This window comes from Phalacrocorax aristotelis, chromosome 17 (genome assembly GCF_949628215.1).
Source record: "Phalacrocorax aristotelis chromosome 17, bGulAri2.1, whole genome shotgun sequence".
Lineage (NCBI taxonomy): Eukaryota > Metazoa > Chordata > Aves > Suliformes > Phalacrocoracidae > Phalacrocorax > Phalacrocorax aristotelis.
The window spans coordinates 1,852,399-1,867,876 of record NC_134292.1 but is presented as its reverse complement, the minus strand read 5'-3'; the positions used below and the strand labels follow the sequence as shown (position 1 = coordinate 1,867,876).

General features: G+C 49.8%; 1 protein-coding gene across 2 annotated transcripts; it reads right to left on the bottom strand.

Moving 5' to 3' along the window:
• Positions 1-597: 597 nt before the first annotated feature.
• On the bottom strand, positions 598-4,133 carry POLE3 (DNA polymerase epsilon 3, accessory subunit). 2 transcript variants are annotated; one of them, XM_075112596.1, is made up of 5 exons: positions 4,116-4,133; positions 2,969-3,044; positions 2,182-2,267; positions 1,308-1,426; positions 598-822 (listed from the first exon to the last, which is right to left on the bottom strand). In XM_075112596.1, the coding sequence occupies exons 2-5, from the start codon at positions 3,032-3,034 to the stop codon at positions 662-664; spliced, it is 432 nt and encodes a 143-aa protein (XP_074968697.1). In that variant the 5' UTR covers positions 3,035-3,044; positions 4,116-4,133; the 3' UTR covers positions 598-661. The 2 variants fall into 2 exon arrangements, with proteins under 2 accessions (XP_074968697.1, XP_074968696.1); XM_075112595.1 differs by lacking the exon at positions 4,116-4,133 and adding an exon at positions 3,166-3,203.
• Between the last annotated feature and the right edge of the window lie 11,345 nt (positions 4,134-15,478).

The following is a 15,478-nucleotide window of genomic DNA, read 5'->3' as shown; positions in this document are numbered from 1 at the left end:
AGCTTTCCTTGTAAGTTCTGTGGAGTTTGATTCAGGTTGATCTGGGGAGAAAGTCGGCTGAGCGGAGCACCGGTCCTTGTACGGTTGTGCCGTGTGGCTGCATTCGACTGGTAAAGTTGAAAGACACAGCATCACTGTCACAGTTAGAGCAGGAAGAGAAGGCGCAGCCAGAATGCAGGAAAATGAAGGAAAAAAACCCAAGTCACTTGGATAAAAAGCTTAAATGTTCAGCTTCCAAGCCTCCTGACATCACCATGTCAATTCTAAGCCCCAAAGGTCTATTTGATTCAGCCCCTGACTTGGCTTAACTAACTTATTCAACAGTCTCTCAAGTTCTCCTGGCCAGCTTCTGTAACGAGCATCCCGCATTTCTCTTTTTCCTCTATTTCAGAGCCAACCCAGGGGAAAAACAGCCCAGTCCCGTTCTTGTCTGCTCAGGACCCGGGGAGGGTGCCCAGTCCCCTGCACAGGGGAGGAGCCGTCCTTCGTCGAGGAAAGCATAGCGAAAGTCCGGTACGTAGAAGTTAAAGCCAAAAAGGGACGGGCCCCAGAGCAACAGTACAAAGCTCTACTGGAAACAAGAGGGGACACAGCAAGGTTGATTTACAGCGTTTATATCCCTCCAAACAAAACCCAGCCCCTGCATGTCTCATCAGCAAGCTCAGTTGTCCACCTCTTCCTCATCATTTTGCTCTTCTTCCTCCATCCTTTCATCATCATCATCATTCTCTTCCTCTCGGCTCTTATCTTGCTCCTCTGAGTCCGCCTTCTTGTCTTTATCTTTCCTTGCTTCTTTCTTTCCTTTCTGTTCACGCCTGTAAACTGAAAAAAACAAAAAGAGAACACTGAGGAATTGCAAGGCAGCGTTCCCACGGCACGAACAGTGCAGGAGCTGAAGTCCAATGTCCACTTGCTCTCCAGGCTTACAAGGGGAGCAGTGAACTCAAAGCAGCAACTCACCCTATTGTTTGAGCTGTGCTGACCAGCTCCATAGGAAATCAGGTTAAGTTAGAGCAGAAAAATGCTGAAAAGGACGCAGCAGTTCACATTTACAGGCAGCACCTAAGGCTTTCCTTAGATAAAAATAGGGGAGTGACAGCAGATGAGACTTTCCCAATCCTCATCAGTTGTGAAATAATGTTATCCCAGTCCTGTTAAGGTGCACATTATTTATTCCCCAGGCAAACTGCAGTGTAGGATGCTGGGCAAAGAGAAGAGAAACAAGACAGGCAAGTAAGTGTTGCTTGTCCAGTGTTCGAGGAAAACAGGACTCGGTGCTGCTTAGTCTCCCCTGACATGAACAATACCTTCCAGTGATTCTTTCAGAGGGGCTACAAATCGCTGAAACTCCATTTCCTCCATGGCAGAGAGAACATCGCCAGCATTCAGCGTTTTCCTCTTCCCTTTCATGGCAAAGTTATTTGCACTAGTCAAAAAAGAAGGAAAATAGAGTTAATTGGTCTTGTCACCAATTTAGTCTTGTTTATATAAAGTGACAGCAACTTCAAAAAAGAAAAAGCCATCTACTAAACATCCGGGGATTTTTTAAATCACTTTCTAATAGTACTTTAAGATACCTTCATGTTTATGGTGACTGTGCTTTCATCTAGTCGCACTGCTTTCCCACATCATTAGCTTTCTGCCTGCTTTTCTCCAACTGGGTGGAAGGAGAAAGCCTGAACACAGGCTGTAAGGTGACAATTCCCCAAAGCCACGCGAGCACTTGACACCAGAGAAGTGACTGCCTGCCACTCCTGCCCCCGTCACAACGAGAGCCTCCCCAGAGTCCTTACCGTGTCCTCTGAGGCCAGCTCCAAGGCTGGCTGGGCTGGCTCAAGCTTGCCCTAAGGCGATTGCAATGTGAGCAGCTTGGAAAGTCAGCAAAGGGCTTTCGCCTTTGCCAGGAGAAGCCACGCAGCCGTACTTGAAGGCTAACGGCGGTTTGGGACCCCTCCTGTCTCTGCCACCACTGGGGCAGAGCCAAGCTGCCTCCTTCACGGGTTGTTACGGGCAGTCCAAACCCAACCGCTGCTGCTGGTAGACTGGGCTGCGCTCAAGGTTGTTTTAGTTATACAGAGAGGCAATACCAAAAGAAACGCTGGGAAAAGATCTCCAGGATGGGCAGCAGAGCGATGAATTATAAATCAACTGCACCGGTCATCTGATGCAACAAATTCTTACCATGACGTTGCGTAGAGCACAAACACGCTTGCCGCTCGAGATATTGCGCTCCGAGCTTCCTTGGAAATATTTACTCCATCGGGAAGCTGAAAAAGAAATTCCACTTCTATCAGCAGCTGCTCTAAGCGACTTAAACCCGCACAATTCCCGTGTCAGTTCTACTACGGCGTTCGGAGGTCTCAGCACACCTGGAAGCTAAACGTTGATCTCGGATGCTGTCGCTGAAACTGATGCCAGCGGAAGGAGCACACGGCTGCGCTCCCGCTGCCCGGGAGCAGGGTAACTCCTGGGGCAGCGGCGGGCCCGGCCCCCACCGGCGCTACTCAGCCGGTAAATACGGACTCCCTGGCGCAGACCGGTCACCCCGCGGTACCCAGACCCGTTCTCTGAAGTCTCACGGCTCAAGACCAAACGTATCGTTAAATTAATGACCGGGGATCATTCTAGATGCTTCTCGGGCTTCTGCTCCGATCCCGCGGGGGCTGGGGCAGCCGCCCCCCGCGGGGCTCCGCTGCCTTCGGACTTGGCTCTTGCTTGGAGCGTCGCGGCGGGGTTTCGCAGGCGGCCCCGGCCCTCCGGCGCCGGGAGGGGCCGCGTCTCCCCGCAGGCGGCCGCGGGGACCGGCAGGGGCGGCCCCGGCCCCGGCCCCAACACCGGCGCCGGCCCCGCCAAAGCCACCGGCACCAGCACCAGCACCTCCGGGGCAGCACAGCCGCTGACGGGACGAGCCTCGGATCCCGCCGCCCCCCCCCCCCATACCGGCGCCCCCCCCCGTGCCGGCACCCACCGCCTCCTTGATGATGCGGGTGATGACGGCGTTGGGCAGGTTCAGGTCCTCCGGTCTCTCCGCCATCCTGGGCCTCCTGCAAGGCAAGCGGGGCGTCACGCGGGGCGGGGCGGGGGGGTGGCGGTCCCCAGGGGGGCTCGTGCGGTACCGCCCGGAGCGGCCGGACCGAAGCGCGCGCTCCGCCGCTGCCCCCTCACCTCTGACCCCTCCCGGCGTGCAGCGCGGCCCCGCTCGCCCCGCCCCGCCCCGCGGCCGCCGTTGCCTGGTGACGGGGCGGCGGCGGGAAAAGGGGTGGCGAGGATGGGAGCGAGCGAGCCCGCCGGCCAGTTAGCCTGCCTGCCTCCCAGCCTGCCTCCCAGCCTGCCTACCTGCCTCCCAGCCTGCCTGCCTGCCTGCCTGCCTGCCTGCCTGCCTGCCTGCCTGCCTGCCTCCCAGCCTGCCTCCCAGCCTGCCTCCCAGCCTGCCTGCCTGCCTGCCTGCCTGCCTGCCTGCCTACCTGCCTCCCAGCCTGCCTGCCTACCTGCCTGCCTGCCTCCCAGCCTGCCTCCCAGCCTGCCTCCCAGCCTGCCTCCCAGCCTGCCTGCCTGCCTGCCTGCCTGCCTGCCTACCTGCCTCCCAGCCTGCCTACCTGCCTCCCAGCCTGCCTGCCTGCCTGCCTGCCTGCCTCCCTGCCTCCCAGCCTCCCTGCCTCCCAGCCTGCCTCCCAGCCTGCCTCCCAGCCTGCCTCCCAGCCTGCCTGCCTGCCTCCCAGCCTGCCTGCCTGCCTGACGGCCTGCCTGCCTCCCAGCCTGCCTCCCAGCCTGCCTGCCTGCCTCCCAGCCTGCCTGCCTGCCTCCCAGCCTGCCTGCCTGCCTCCCAGCCTGCCTGCCTGCCTGCCTCCCAGCCTGCCGAGCAGCCTGCCTCCCAGCCTGCCTGCCTGCCTGACGGCCTGCCTGCCTCCCAGCCTGCCTCCCAGCCTGCCTGCCTGCCTCCCAGCCTGCCTGCCTGCCTCCCAGCCTGCCTGCCAGCCTCCCTGCCTCCCTCCCTCCCTCCCTCCCTCCCCACCTGCCTCCCGGCGCACGTGTGCGGCTGGGAGCTTGGAGCGGCGTGGGGGGGTGGGCTGGGCCATGGGGGCAGGTGTGTGCCCTGCACCCCCCCTCCCCATTACCTGGAACGTGTACATTCTTCTTGGATGAGATAGAAATAGTGCAGGAGTTAGCAGTGGTTAAGAAAAGATCACAGTTAGGAGCGGAAACTAACACCTGAGGATCTGGGGATGTTCAAGGCAGTAAATACAGCTTAGGCTGGACGGAGGGGTATCAGCAATGAGTGCCTCGTTGACAAGAGCCTCCCAAAAGAATACATCTCAGTAGAACTTCAAGGACTGACAGTGGGAACATCCTGCTACAAGGAAGGTTGTGAAGATAAGGGAAGGCCACAACTCAGTCAGCAGCGATAACAAGGAACATCTTGCCCAGAAGGCGCTGAAAAACTGGACAATTGCCAAAGCCCAGGACCTGGCGGGGAAGGTCATTCCGGGGGGGGGAGATTGCGACCCTCGACTCAAGTGAGGGATGAAATGAGTAACCCCCCACTCCTTTTGAGCATGGGTAGTGAATGAAAATCACACCGTAGCTTTAAAATTAAGCAGAAATGACACAGACCAATGGAAGAAGAGGATGCTCAGCCAGGTCAATGATTATGTATTAGATAGGCATGGTGTGTTAAGTGCCATGTATAAATGTCAAAATGAAGTCCAGTAGGGGTGCTTGATTTGTGGGAATATTCCACCTTGCACAGAATAAAACAATGTCTCCTCTCTAAAAATACTTTGTGTGTTTTGGGAGTTATTTTAAATGACAGGTAATGCCCCCACCCCCAACGGCTTCTGGTCTCCCTGCAGTGCTGGGGATATCCTGAAGAAAATGGAATTTTCCGCTAAGCAATAATGACCTGTGTGAGCCTGGCAAAACAGAATCTGGCAGCCAGAGAAGGGAGCTGAGAGAGAGGGAAGTGTTTGTTTTACAACTATATCCTTGAAGAGCTGAGAGACTGATCAAAGGGAACATCCTGCCTCAGAAGATGCCAAAAGCTGGGTGATGAAGTATATAGTCAAGGAGGACAACTAATTGGGATGTTGGTAAGAGCTAAAACTAAGTGTCCTGTAGGTGAACTATCCTCATTATAATACTAAAAATCACACCCACAGGCCGGAGAACCCCCGACTCAAATAAGCCCCTCACTCTCTGAGCATGCACGGCAATTTAAAGGGAGCTGTACCTCTAAGGTGAAATGAGAAAGAAACTAACCCATGATCAGCTGGGGAGCGGCAATATTGGCTGTTACAGACACATTCATCTGCAAAAATGCCTTGTAGTGTCTTTTGCGGAGTTACCACCTAGCACTCATCTGTGCAAAGATGAAATGAATAAAATACCTCCGCTCTGTGTGTAGTTTGGTGTTTTGCACCCTGGGTGAACGAACCCACTTTTTGGGAAAACACTGGGACCGGGAGGGCGCGTGGCCTGTGCGTGTACCTTCGGCTGAGCCGTCACTGCCCCACAGACCCCACCCCATGCCCGGCCCAAACTCCTGCTAATATCACAAGACTTTATCGCTATTGATAACCTGACAAGGTCATTAAAGTAATGTAATGATATAATTGATAAATAAATAATGTCAGCCCAGAGCGCAAGAAGGGGTACTGTGTCAGGGTGATAGCTGAAATTGAGAACAGTGACTGACAAGGCAGCTTTTTTTCCATAGGAAGCGTTTGTTTTCCAGTAGCAAAGGCAGTATTACTGTAACGGGGATAGTTTACAGACACTTGTGAGACAAGTTTATAGGTAAAGGTTATTGTTGGGGTCAGGCGTAACAGCGTGCTGGGGTTTGTATGCAGCATTTTGGGTACGCAAGGGTCAGACCTGAACAAAGGCTCGTGTGCGCGAGGGCTTGGTGACCTTCCCAGTTATAGTGATTGGATTAATAAAAACCATCACTGTGTGTACAAACCATGTCTCTCAAGTCTCATTTTTAGCACACTTTCATGGATTCTCTTGTTAACTTTATGGTCACTTTATGGCTCTCGGAGGTGAGATGCTGCAGCGGGTGATGCATTACTTTTTAATGATGGCAATGACCGATTGTAACTGATCCATTTGTAACCGTAACAGATGGTGCTACGGACGGGCTGTTGACTTGCTGCTGTTAGGAGAGCCGTCAGAAGGGCTCCTAAACAAGCTGCTGCAGCTCGTTTTGTCTTCTTTTTTGCCCGAGGGTGAGGCTGTTTTGGACATGATTTGAGAACCGGGTTATTGTCTGTCGAGGGGGTAGGATGGGGCAGGAACAGGCCCAGAGCCAGGGGTACAGCCCAAAGCTCCCCCGCTCACCAGCAAAGCCCAGGCACTTGCTATCGAGTTGTGTGTGTCTTCCTGGTATAACAGCCTCTCTTCTTTCTTGGCTGCCTTGGTCACTAGTACAATAACAAGTAAGATGGTTTGTGCATATATTTGTTTTTAATTACAAGTCAAAGTACATCTATTAAAGTAGTAATCTGTGCTTTCATGAGGTACAGAAGGACAATATTGTCTCATACTTTTTACTTTTCTGCTCAGTCTGGCTTAGCCAAGCCACTGCTCGTGTGTCACTGTATTTATACCTGTGCCACAAAGTGCAATTTTTTTTGTACCAGTGTAAAATGTGACCTGTGGTGGTAAGCTTGACCTCTGCAAGTCACATTTAACGTGTTTCATGTTTTACATGTGACAGCTAAATGAGACCAGAAAGCTGTTTTAATATAAAAGCTCTGGAGCTACAGGATATAAGGCGAGGTTGTCAGCCCACCGTGACCTAGGATGTACCCACACCTGAGGACAACCTGATTCCTCCACAATTTTGTTCTGTTAACTTTATTCCACACTGTATACATCCTCAATATTTTGAGTTTTTTTTCCTGCTAAGTTAATTTGCACAAATTTTCTGTTTTGCAGAGTATTTACATAGATGATACCATCTTCCTGCTCTCCCTGCTGGAGTGGTTGGAAAGATGACGACTGCAGATGTGAGCCAGTGGGATGAAACTCTTTGTGGTACGGTTACTTGTCAACATCCACAGTGCTGGGATACACTAAAGAAAACTGAGGATCCTTGCATCCGTTTAGGAAACTCAATTTTTAGAGCCTTTTGGAAAGGGAAGGTAAAGTTACGGTTAAATTCTGATTTTCACTAAAGAAGGGAAAAGAGCATTCTTGCTCTTCAGATAACTAACTTGGAGTCCTGATGAAGTTAAGGCAGTTTTGGGATTTCACATGAGGTAGCTAGTCAAGCTGAACACTGTTCACAGATACTTAGATTTTTAAAGCTGGAAGTGTTCTGCAGGTTGCCTAGTCTGGCCTGTATAATGGGTGACCTCACCAGAATTTATCTCCGTAGCTTGTTCAAATAAAGCCTCTCAACTTGGATAGCTGACATCAAGAAAGAGAAATGTGTTACTTTTTCTTGGCAGGAGAGTATTTCCTACCACAGGAAATGAGTTGTTAAATTTAGGTGCTCAATTTCCAACATGATTTTTTCCTCATGTATATACGTGCATATAACCGCACTCACTAATGATTTTATTCCACCTGCGGACCTCAGCAACTGGCTTTAGTTTAGTCCTTGTAAGTGACGTTTGTGTATCAGCTGCCTGGAGCTTGCTTTATGTACTCACTGATGGCTTTCTAGTGCGTGCCTGTAGGTGTGAGCTCCTGTTTAACCAAGTGATTCATCAGTATTATACCAATCTTGCAGTCCTGTCCTTAAAGGGTATTCTGCTGGCTGTCAACAAGAACTGGCTCACTATGGGTAGATAATTAAGAAGAAAGAATGGTTATACTTGCCTTACTACAATTTCTCAAGATACACAGGAGTCTGACCACGTGCCCTCCCCTTCTGTAGCTGGAGAGAGCCCTTCAATGGCAATTCTGAGCAGCAAAGTGGCTGTTGGGGTTGCAGGAACCTTCCTGCCCTTAGAAGGAAGGGTTGAGGCTCTGCAGGTGCAGTGCATGGCTCAGCAGACACTGTGGTGTGAGAGATGCATTTTTGGCACTTAGGCCCTGGGAATGTGCTCTGCATGTAGGAAAAATTGTGGTTGCTATAAGGTAAATTCTTGTTGTTTGCTTAGCTAGAAATTCTGGCTATTGTTAAATGGAACCATTGTGGCAGTGCGCTCTTGAGATTGTCGTTTTCAGATCCTCGGTTTTCATCTTGTAGTTGCTTTACTTTTCTTAGATGAACTTCCAACACAGAAAACAGTAAACACCTCCCCCAGCCATCCTTCAAGGAGGAAGATTAGACGTTCTAGGGGTCACAGGACTCCCTCCACCTCTCCTGCACCCTTTCTTCTGCATTCTTTAGTTCAAGAAAGTTCAAAACACGACACTGATATCAAGAGAATTACACTTAAGGTCTATCTGTGAGTTTAAAGCCTGCGGTAAGGGTGGGCACTCCAATGATAGCCTGCTTGTTTTTCTCAGAATTTCACAAAAATGCTAAATTTATAGTTGGGCTGCAGTAGGCACAGAGCTTACTAAGAACACACTGTTAGTACAGATGGGTTTGAATCTAGTTTGACTTTACTTTTGTGAAAATGATACTTCAGTATCATCATGGCCAAAGAAGGAAAAACTAAAATAACATCAACAGCAGATTGTTCCTGTGTAGAGCAGCAACTGTGGAACACCTATATTGTTTCCATCATTTTTGAAGCCATATTACGGCAGGTGTGATACAAGTCCTGTAATAAAGAGGCTGTTACTGCAATAGATTATCCTCTTCCTCTTCTAAAACTGAGGGAGGAAGCATGCCAGAAGGTGGTATGCATGCAAGTTGATGTTCTGATCTGAAAAACCTTCACTCCAGGCACTGAAAACAATCCTGTGGAGTCTGCTGGGAAAGGCTCCCAGGTTGCAAGATTAAATGTAGGCATAAGGCTCTGTGAGGGCTTGAGCCTGCAAATCCTTAAGTGTTTCTAACCCCTGCAGACCTGTGAGTCGTTTCACACCTCTTTCCCCTCATTAGTGCTCACTGGATCCACCCTAAGCTGCTGGTGAGAGCAAGTTGTCACTGGAAGTCAGTCCGAGGGGCAGCGGAGTGCTCAAGCCCAGAGTTATGTGTGTGCCCTATTGGCTATCAGTGGTTGTAACAAAACAGCAAGAGGCCAGATGTTCACAAAGCTGCATGCAGGGACACAGCTACACAGCTCAAATTGGAGCAGCTTCAGTGGTGCTGGATGTTGTTACAGGGATTTGCATTTAGTAGTTTAAATTTGTCTGGGGGACTTTCCATTGCTGCTCTGCTCTCCCTTTTTTTTTTGTTTAATTTTTTGATTTATTTTTGTTTTTTTGTTTTGTTTTGTTACAAAAGAAGAATGAATTTTAAATACTTGATGGTATCCTTTTGCCCTGGTTTCAGCCGGGATAGAGTTAATTTTCTTTATAGTAGCTAATATGGGGCTGTGTTTTGGATTTGTGCTAAAACCAGTGTTAATAACGTGGAGATGTTTTAGTTGTTGCTAAGTAGTGCTTATATTAGTCAAGGACTTTTTCAGCTTCTCATGCTCTGCTGGGTGCAGGAGAAGTGGGGAGAGGAAGGGACACAGCCAGGACAGTGACCCCAGCTGACCCCAGGGATGTCCCACACCACACGGCATCATGCTCAGCACATAGAGCTGGGGGAAGAAGAAGGAAGGGGGGACATTCGGAGCGATGGCGTTTGTCTTCCCAAGTCACCATTATGTGCGATGGAGCCCTGCTGTCCTGGAGATGGCTGAGCACCTGGGAGGGAGTGAATGAATTCCTTGTTTTGCTGTGCTTGTGCACGCTGCTTTTGCTTTACCCTTTAAACTGTCTGTATCTCAACCCATGAGTTTTTTCATTTTTACTCTTCCTATTCTTTCCCCCATTCCACTGGGAGGAGTGAGCGAGCGGGCTTTGTTGCTGGCTGTGGCTAAACCATGACACCTTTTTAAAAGCAAATAAGCTTATACTTTGTTATTATACTTCCTGAATTTTCAAGTGCATCTGTCCTCAAACTTAGCTCTAATGTCTGGAATCATTCCATCTTTTCTTTCCCTAAAGACAAACCAGGCACTGCAATGAGGAGCCCTGTTCCCAGTGGAGTGCACTACCATGTAGATGTCACTCACACACTTCCTACCTCAGCTCTTCTAAGGGTAGATCATCTCTGACTAAGGCCTCCCAATACAGCAGTTTCATCCTCAAAATGTCCTCCTGGGATCATTTTTTTACCATAAACTAATTCAGCAGTTTTGACTATCAAAAAAATTGCCAGCCTAAAATTCTGTTGATTGGATGGACTTTCCTATCTGACCTAGGAAAGGTATTTGGACAAATTATGTGTACCAGTTAAGGAGCTATTTTCAGCTGCCCGGACCAACTGTTACATTAATGCTAACTTTGTTAATTCACTTTGGAAAGTGCTTTGAAAAGGAAACCTGTTGGGTAACCTCTGATTTGCCTTCCATACTGTTCATTTGCATTTGTTTCCCCATGAATCTTCCTCCTATTTGTATTGTGGTTCAGAAAGACCTATTTTTCCAGCCTGAACTCTGCAGCAGGGTCAGACATTATCTCACCTGGACAGATGAACCTCATGCTCTTTAATAACATTGTAAAAGTGAGTGCTTTCAGCTTGGAGGGAGAGGAGCGCCTTTCTGACTGTAGATGATATATTATAATCATTGTGAAACAATATATGCAATAATCAGGCTCTGCTAATTGATTCAGAATGCAATTTAATCCACAGAGGTGGCTTAAAGTGGCCACATTAAGGCTGAACTAACGGTGTGCTGCCACCCAAATGGGATCCAACTCCAGTGGCTGCAAAATGTACAGTAAATTTGAGTTGACTCTGTTGTAGCGGAAAGTCCTTGAACTGAAAATTGTTAGGGGCTGGGCAACTCTTTTGGGAAAACGTCTCGTGCCTGCTCTATTCTTGTGTTCTCCCCTAGGTCTGTCAGAAACAGGATACTGAGCTCCACAGACCTTTGCCTGACCCAGTACGTCTGCTTTTATCTTCTTAAATATTCTTGAATTCTAGGAAAAGTTTCTTCCCTGAGAGGTTGGTCCGTCATTGGAACAGGCTCCCTGGGGAAATGGTCACAACCAGGACTGTCAGAGTTCAAGGAGCAACTGGGAGATGCTCTTGGGCATATAATTTAATTTTAGGTAGTCCTGCAAGGAACAGGGAGTTGGACTCGATGATCCTTATGGATCCCTTCCAACCTGAGAGTTCTATGTGCCCGCTCCCATGCAGGGGCAAAACGGGGGAGTCAGGATCATATAGTTATGGGAGAGAAAGAAGGTGGCTGCCCTCTCAGCAGCAGCCTTCAACTAAATTAACTTAATCTGAACACAGAAGTGTAGGAGAAACTTAGTATGTTTTATTTTACTTTGTGTTTGTGCAGGCTACAAGTGGGGCTTACCCAGGTGATGGAGATCTCTGCCAACAAAAAGGGCAACTTAAACCTTTCTGTTGTGTCGTTTCTGGCATTTGACCTCTTGTCTCCACCCATCATATGCCCTGACCAAATGTTTGGTATGCCGATGCCAGAAATAGTTAATTTTCTGTGAAATTTGTGAGCTAAACTGGCTCACTGAGAGGTTGAATGGTGCCAGGCCCTGGAAAGCAGTGCCCAGGTGCACAGTGCAGCTAGCTGATAGAGCAGCTCAACTACTTCATGCAGCTTCAGAGTGTGCACACAGTTCAGCTCAGGTGACAGGCAATAACTTTTTAAGCTGTTTTAACTTAATTTGATCCATGTGAGCATACTAAGGCCAAGATCATCATTCCCAAGAGATCTTTTGCTATATTCAAACCTATCTCTTTTATGGGAAGTGTCACTACAGTTTTTAAAGACCAGGCTTGATTATTATATTATTTTTATTGCATTAAAATAAATAAGCAAGCAGTGGATTAATACTTAGCATTTGTCAAAATCCAGTAATCCACAGCAGCACTGCAGGCTCACAAAAGCGTAACTCTTGAAGTGCCTAGTCGTACCCTGTCTGTATGCTAACTTCGAATGATTAATTTTCCTGAGACAGCGGCTTCTAAGCAGGGTTACTGTTCAGACAGTGGAAATCTGGTTGTTAAGTTGGTTCCAAATAAGCATGAAAAATATCAAAAGCCTGAGCTGAAGCAGTGTCAGAGTCAGTAACATATCCAGAGGTAACCACTGCTCCAAGCAGCAGAGTGTTGGATCCCAGCTCTGCGCAAGGCAGCAGAGTTTGAGAGCAGGGACTTAGCATCGCAGCCCCAGAGATCAGGTAGCCCCAATGTCTGCACAAGAGTTTCTCGGTGGTAACAGCTGCTCCAGCGACCTGTGGGAGCAGATAATCCTTGTCCAGGATTGCTCTACCTCACCACTTGCTGTTGAAGTTTTTTGCTGTACTTCCACTGTATTTATTTTTTTGCATATGTTTCTGCTTGACCTATAGGTTGCCTTCTTGATCGGATGTAACGGGCCCTAGGGCTGCTGCAGAAGGATGTTCAGATCACATGTCCTCTAAGAGACCTGGAATGTCTCACAGTGCTACTTTGGCAGCCAGGAGGGCCAGCCGTGCCCTGGGGGGCACCGAGCCCTGCATCGCAGCCGGGCGAGGGGGGGGATTGTCCCGCTCTGCCCCGCGCTGGGGCGGCCTCACCCCGAGCGCTGTGGGCAGCGTTGGGCGCCGCAGGACATTGAGGGTATAAAGGTACAGGAGAGTGTCCAGAGGAGGCCACGGGGCTGGGGAAGGGTTTAGAGGGGAAACCGTACGAGGAGCAGCTGGAGGCCCTGGGTTTGTTCAGCTGGAGCAGAGGAGGCCGAGGGCAGCCCTCATGGCGCTCTGCAGCCCCCTCCCGAGGGGAGGAGGAGGGGCAGGGCTCGTCTCTGCTCTCTGGTGCCCAACGCCAGGCCCCGAGGGAATGGCAGGAAGATGTGCCAGGGGAGGGTTAGGCTGGGCATTAGGGACAGGTCCTTCCCCCAGAGGGTGGTGGAGCCCTGGCACAGGCTCCCCAGGGAGGCATCACGGCACCAGCCTGGCGATATTCCAGAAGCACTTGGACACGGCCCTCAGAGACCCGGTGTGAATTTGGGGCCGTCCTGTGCAGGGACAGGGGTTGGAGTCGATCATCTTTGTGGGTCCCTTCCAGCTCAGGACATTCCATGATTCTATGATACTTGTCACTAGTGTAATCGAGGGTTCAGAGCGCTTGAGGAGCAATGGTGCTGTGCGTGTATGTAGTGCTGTAATTAGCTGTGCTTTTATTCAGGTTAAAGCCTGTAAGGTGGGTGTATGGGTATGTGTTAAACACCTTGCCTATGAAAGTCCCACTGCCTTAAAGAAATGCAAAGTGAAGGACAAAGCCTTGATGTGGTAAGATCATGTGGTCTGTGTGTAATGTTCCTGAATTAGGTGTGTGCCCAGCCTACGGCTATTCTGCAGGCTAGAAGTGGCAAAAGGGAAAAAGGGGGAGGGGGGAAAGAAGAATAAATTAGTTTACTGTTACCCATTGATGCTATGGGGCCAGTATCTCCCCTCAGCCTTCTGAATTGGGCTGTGCTGTGTTCCTGAGGGTCACCCAGGGGTTGCTCTGATTGCCTGTATCCTCTGTTGCTGCTGTTTCCTCACTACAAGGAGTGACAGTGGGAGGGTCTGCCAGCCCCTGTTGGAGACGCTTTGTACAGGACATTTCTGTAGTGCTCAGGAAGCATTGCTGTGCTTTGAAGGGATCCTGTCTGAATTAACCTAGGATGTCTCCCCTTACCAGCCACAGGGCAGGCGAGGGAAGCAGCCAGGCAGTTTCTGCAGCCTCAGAGTGTTCAAGACATGTGAAACTCTTTCAGGTGAAAGAGTTGAAAATAACACAGGTGAAAATAAAAGAAGAGCTTCTTGCTCTCCCACCTGTTTCTCTGCTGTCTCGTGGAGAGGAGCTGATTTATGGAGTAGCTCCAATACAAACCACAGCCTGGTCATAGCTGCCATAGTATGAACAGTTTCAGCCACAGTTTAGCCTTATCTATAGAAAGGGGTGAGGGGCAAGATGAACTGTTTTCAGAGTTCAGTAAGCTTGGCCCTGCTGGAAGATGGGCACAGGAACAAGTAGCTGTGCATGCAGGCTGTACTGTGCTCTGCATTCCTTGTGAGTAGCCATGGAGGTTTGTAACAGCTCCTCCTCACGTGGAATTTGTTACGGATCCTTTGCTTGCCCTAGAAGGATTCGTTGTGCTTTAAGCCACAGACATCCTGAGTTCTTCCAGCAATGCCTCACCAGTGCAGAGGCCAAGAACTGCTGTGGGTTAGACCCTCTGCATGTTCAGACAGTTAATTTTTGGGGGAAGGGGTAGAGAGAGAGATTTAGAAAAGGGATCAGCCAAATAAGTTTGTTACCCAAAGCTATGGGTGAAAAATGCCAAACATGTCAAGTCCTATAAGGATGCAGAGACAAGGTTCTTGTAAAACTGATGACATTGCAGACTCCGATGTCTCAGCAAAGCAGCAGTGCTGAGCTGAGCTATGCGTTGGGATCCCGCGCTGGCTGTGGGAGACACTGCAGAAGGGGATGGACGGCTTTGTGCAGTGGCCAGGAGCAGCTCACGAGGCAATTGCTAACATTGGGTCAATGCTAGCTTAATCCTCGGTGCCATGTCCGCTCCCTGCTGGGAGGTGCAATTTTGCAGGAGTGTGGAGTCCCAAATGCACCTGCCTTGGAAGCCTGCCGGTGGTGTGAGCAGACGGAGCTGCAGTGTAGCGAAGGCAGCAGCAAAGACCGTGCTGGGGCACGGTGTGGGTATTGGCTGCAGTTGGCTCGCAGATTTGGGCTCCAGCAGGTTGTGCAGACTCTGGGATGTGAGCGGAGAAGGTGCGGTGTTTCTAAAGATACCCTTGCAGCAAGGGAAACCTTTCTTAGGTCCCATCTCTGCCGGTTTCCTCACTGGCATTTTTCAGGGAATGATTCAGCTGTGCTGGCTGCAGAGGTGGTGTTAGGGGCAGGAGCGACTCAGCTGTGCCCCGTACTCGATGCTGTAGACCTGGGGGAGAGGGGGCTGCAGCCATCCCACTGCTGGAAAGTGCTGAGGTTTATGTGTCTGCCCTATAGGGCAGACTTTGCTAATCCCAGAAATCTGCCTTCAGGATTGCCCAGAAATAGCCCAAACCCTTTCTGTTCTAATTGTCCTACCATTTGGGAAGCCAGGTAATTTTTCCCAGTCTGATTTAGTTTCTTTAGTTTTAAAGCTAGCTTCAACCTTGTGGGTTTTCTGTTACCCTTTTGCTGGAATAACTGTCTAAGCACATGTTTGGATTTGAATATCCAGCCACAGGCAGATCCTAGTGCTGGCAAACTGAAATTTGTGACGGAGAACTGTGTTAAAATTTAAAAGAAGGTCATTAACTCCCAAGCCAACCAGCTGAATGTGCAGTTTGCGGGAGACTGTAATAAAATGCAAAAATGCAGGTTAAGGTCAGTCCCCAGAGGTTTGAATGTTAA

Bases quoted from the DNA above. Each gene is read 5' to 3' on its own strand.
- POLE3 (XM_075112596.1), bottom strand. From the start codon at position 3,034: ATGGCGGAGAGACCGGAGGACCTGAACCTGCCCAACGCCGTCATCACC. The intron at 1,427-2,181 runs GTAAGAATTTGT...TTTTTTGACTAG, and splicing joins GTGCTCTACGCAACGTCATG to TGCAAATAACTTTGCCATGA. The intron at 823-1,307 runs GTATTGTTCATG...TGTTTTTTTCAG, and splicing joins TCTGAAAGAATCACTGGAAG to TTTACAGGCGTGAACAGAAA.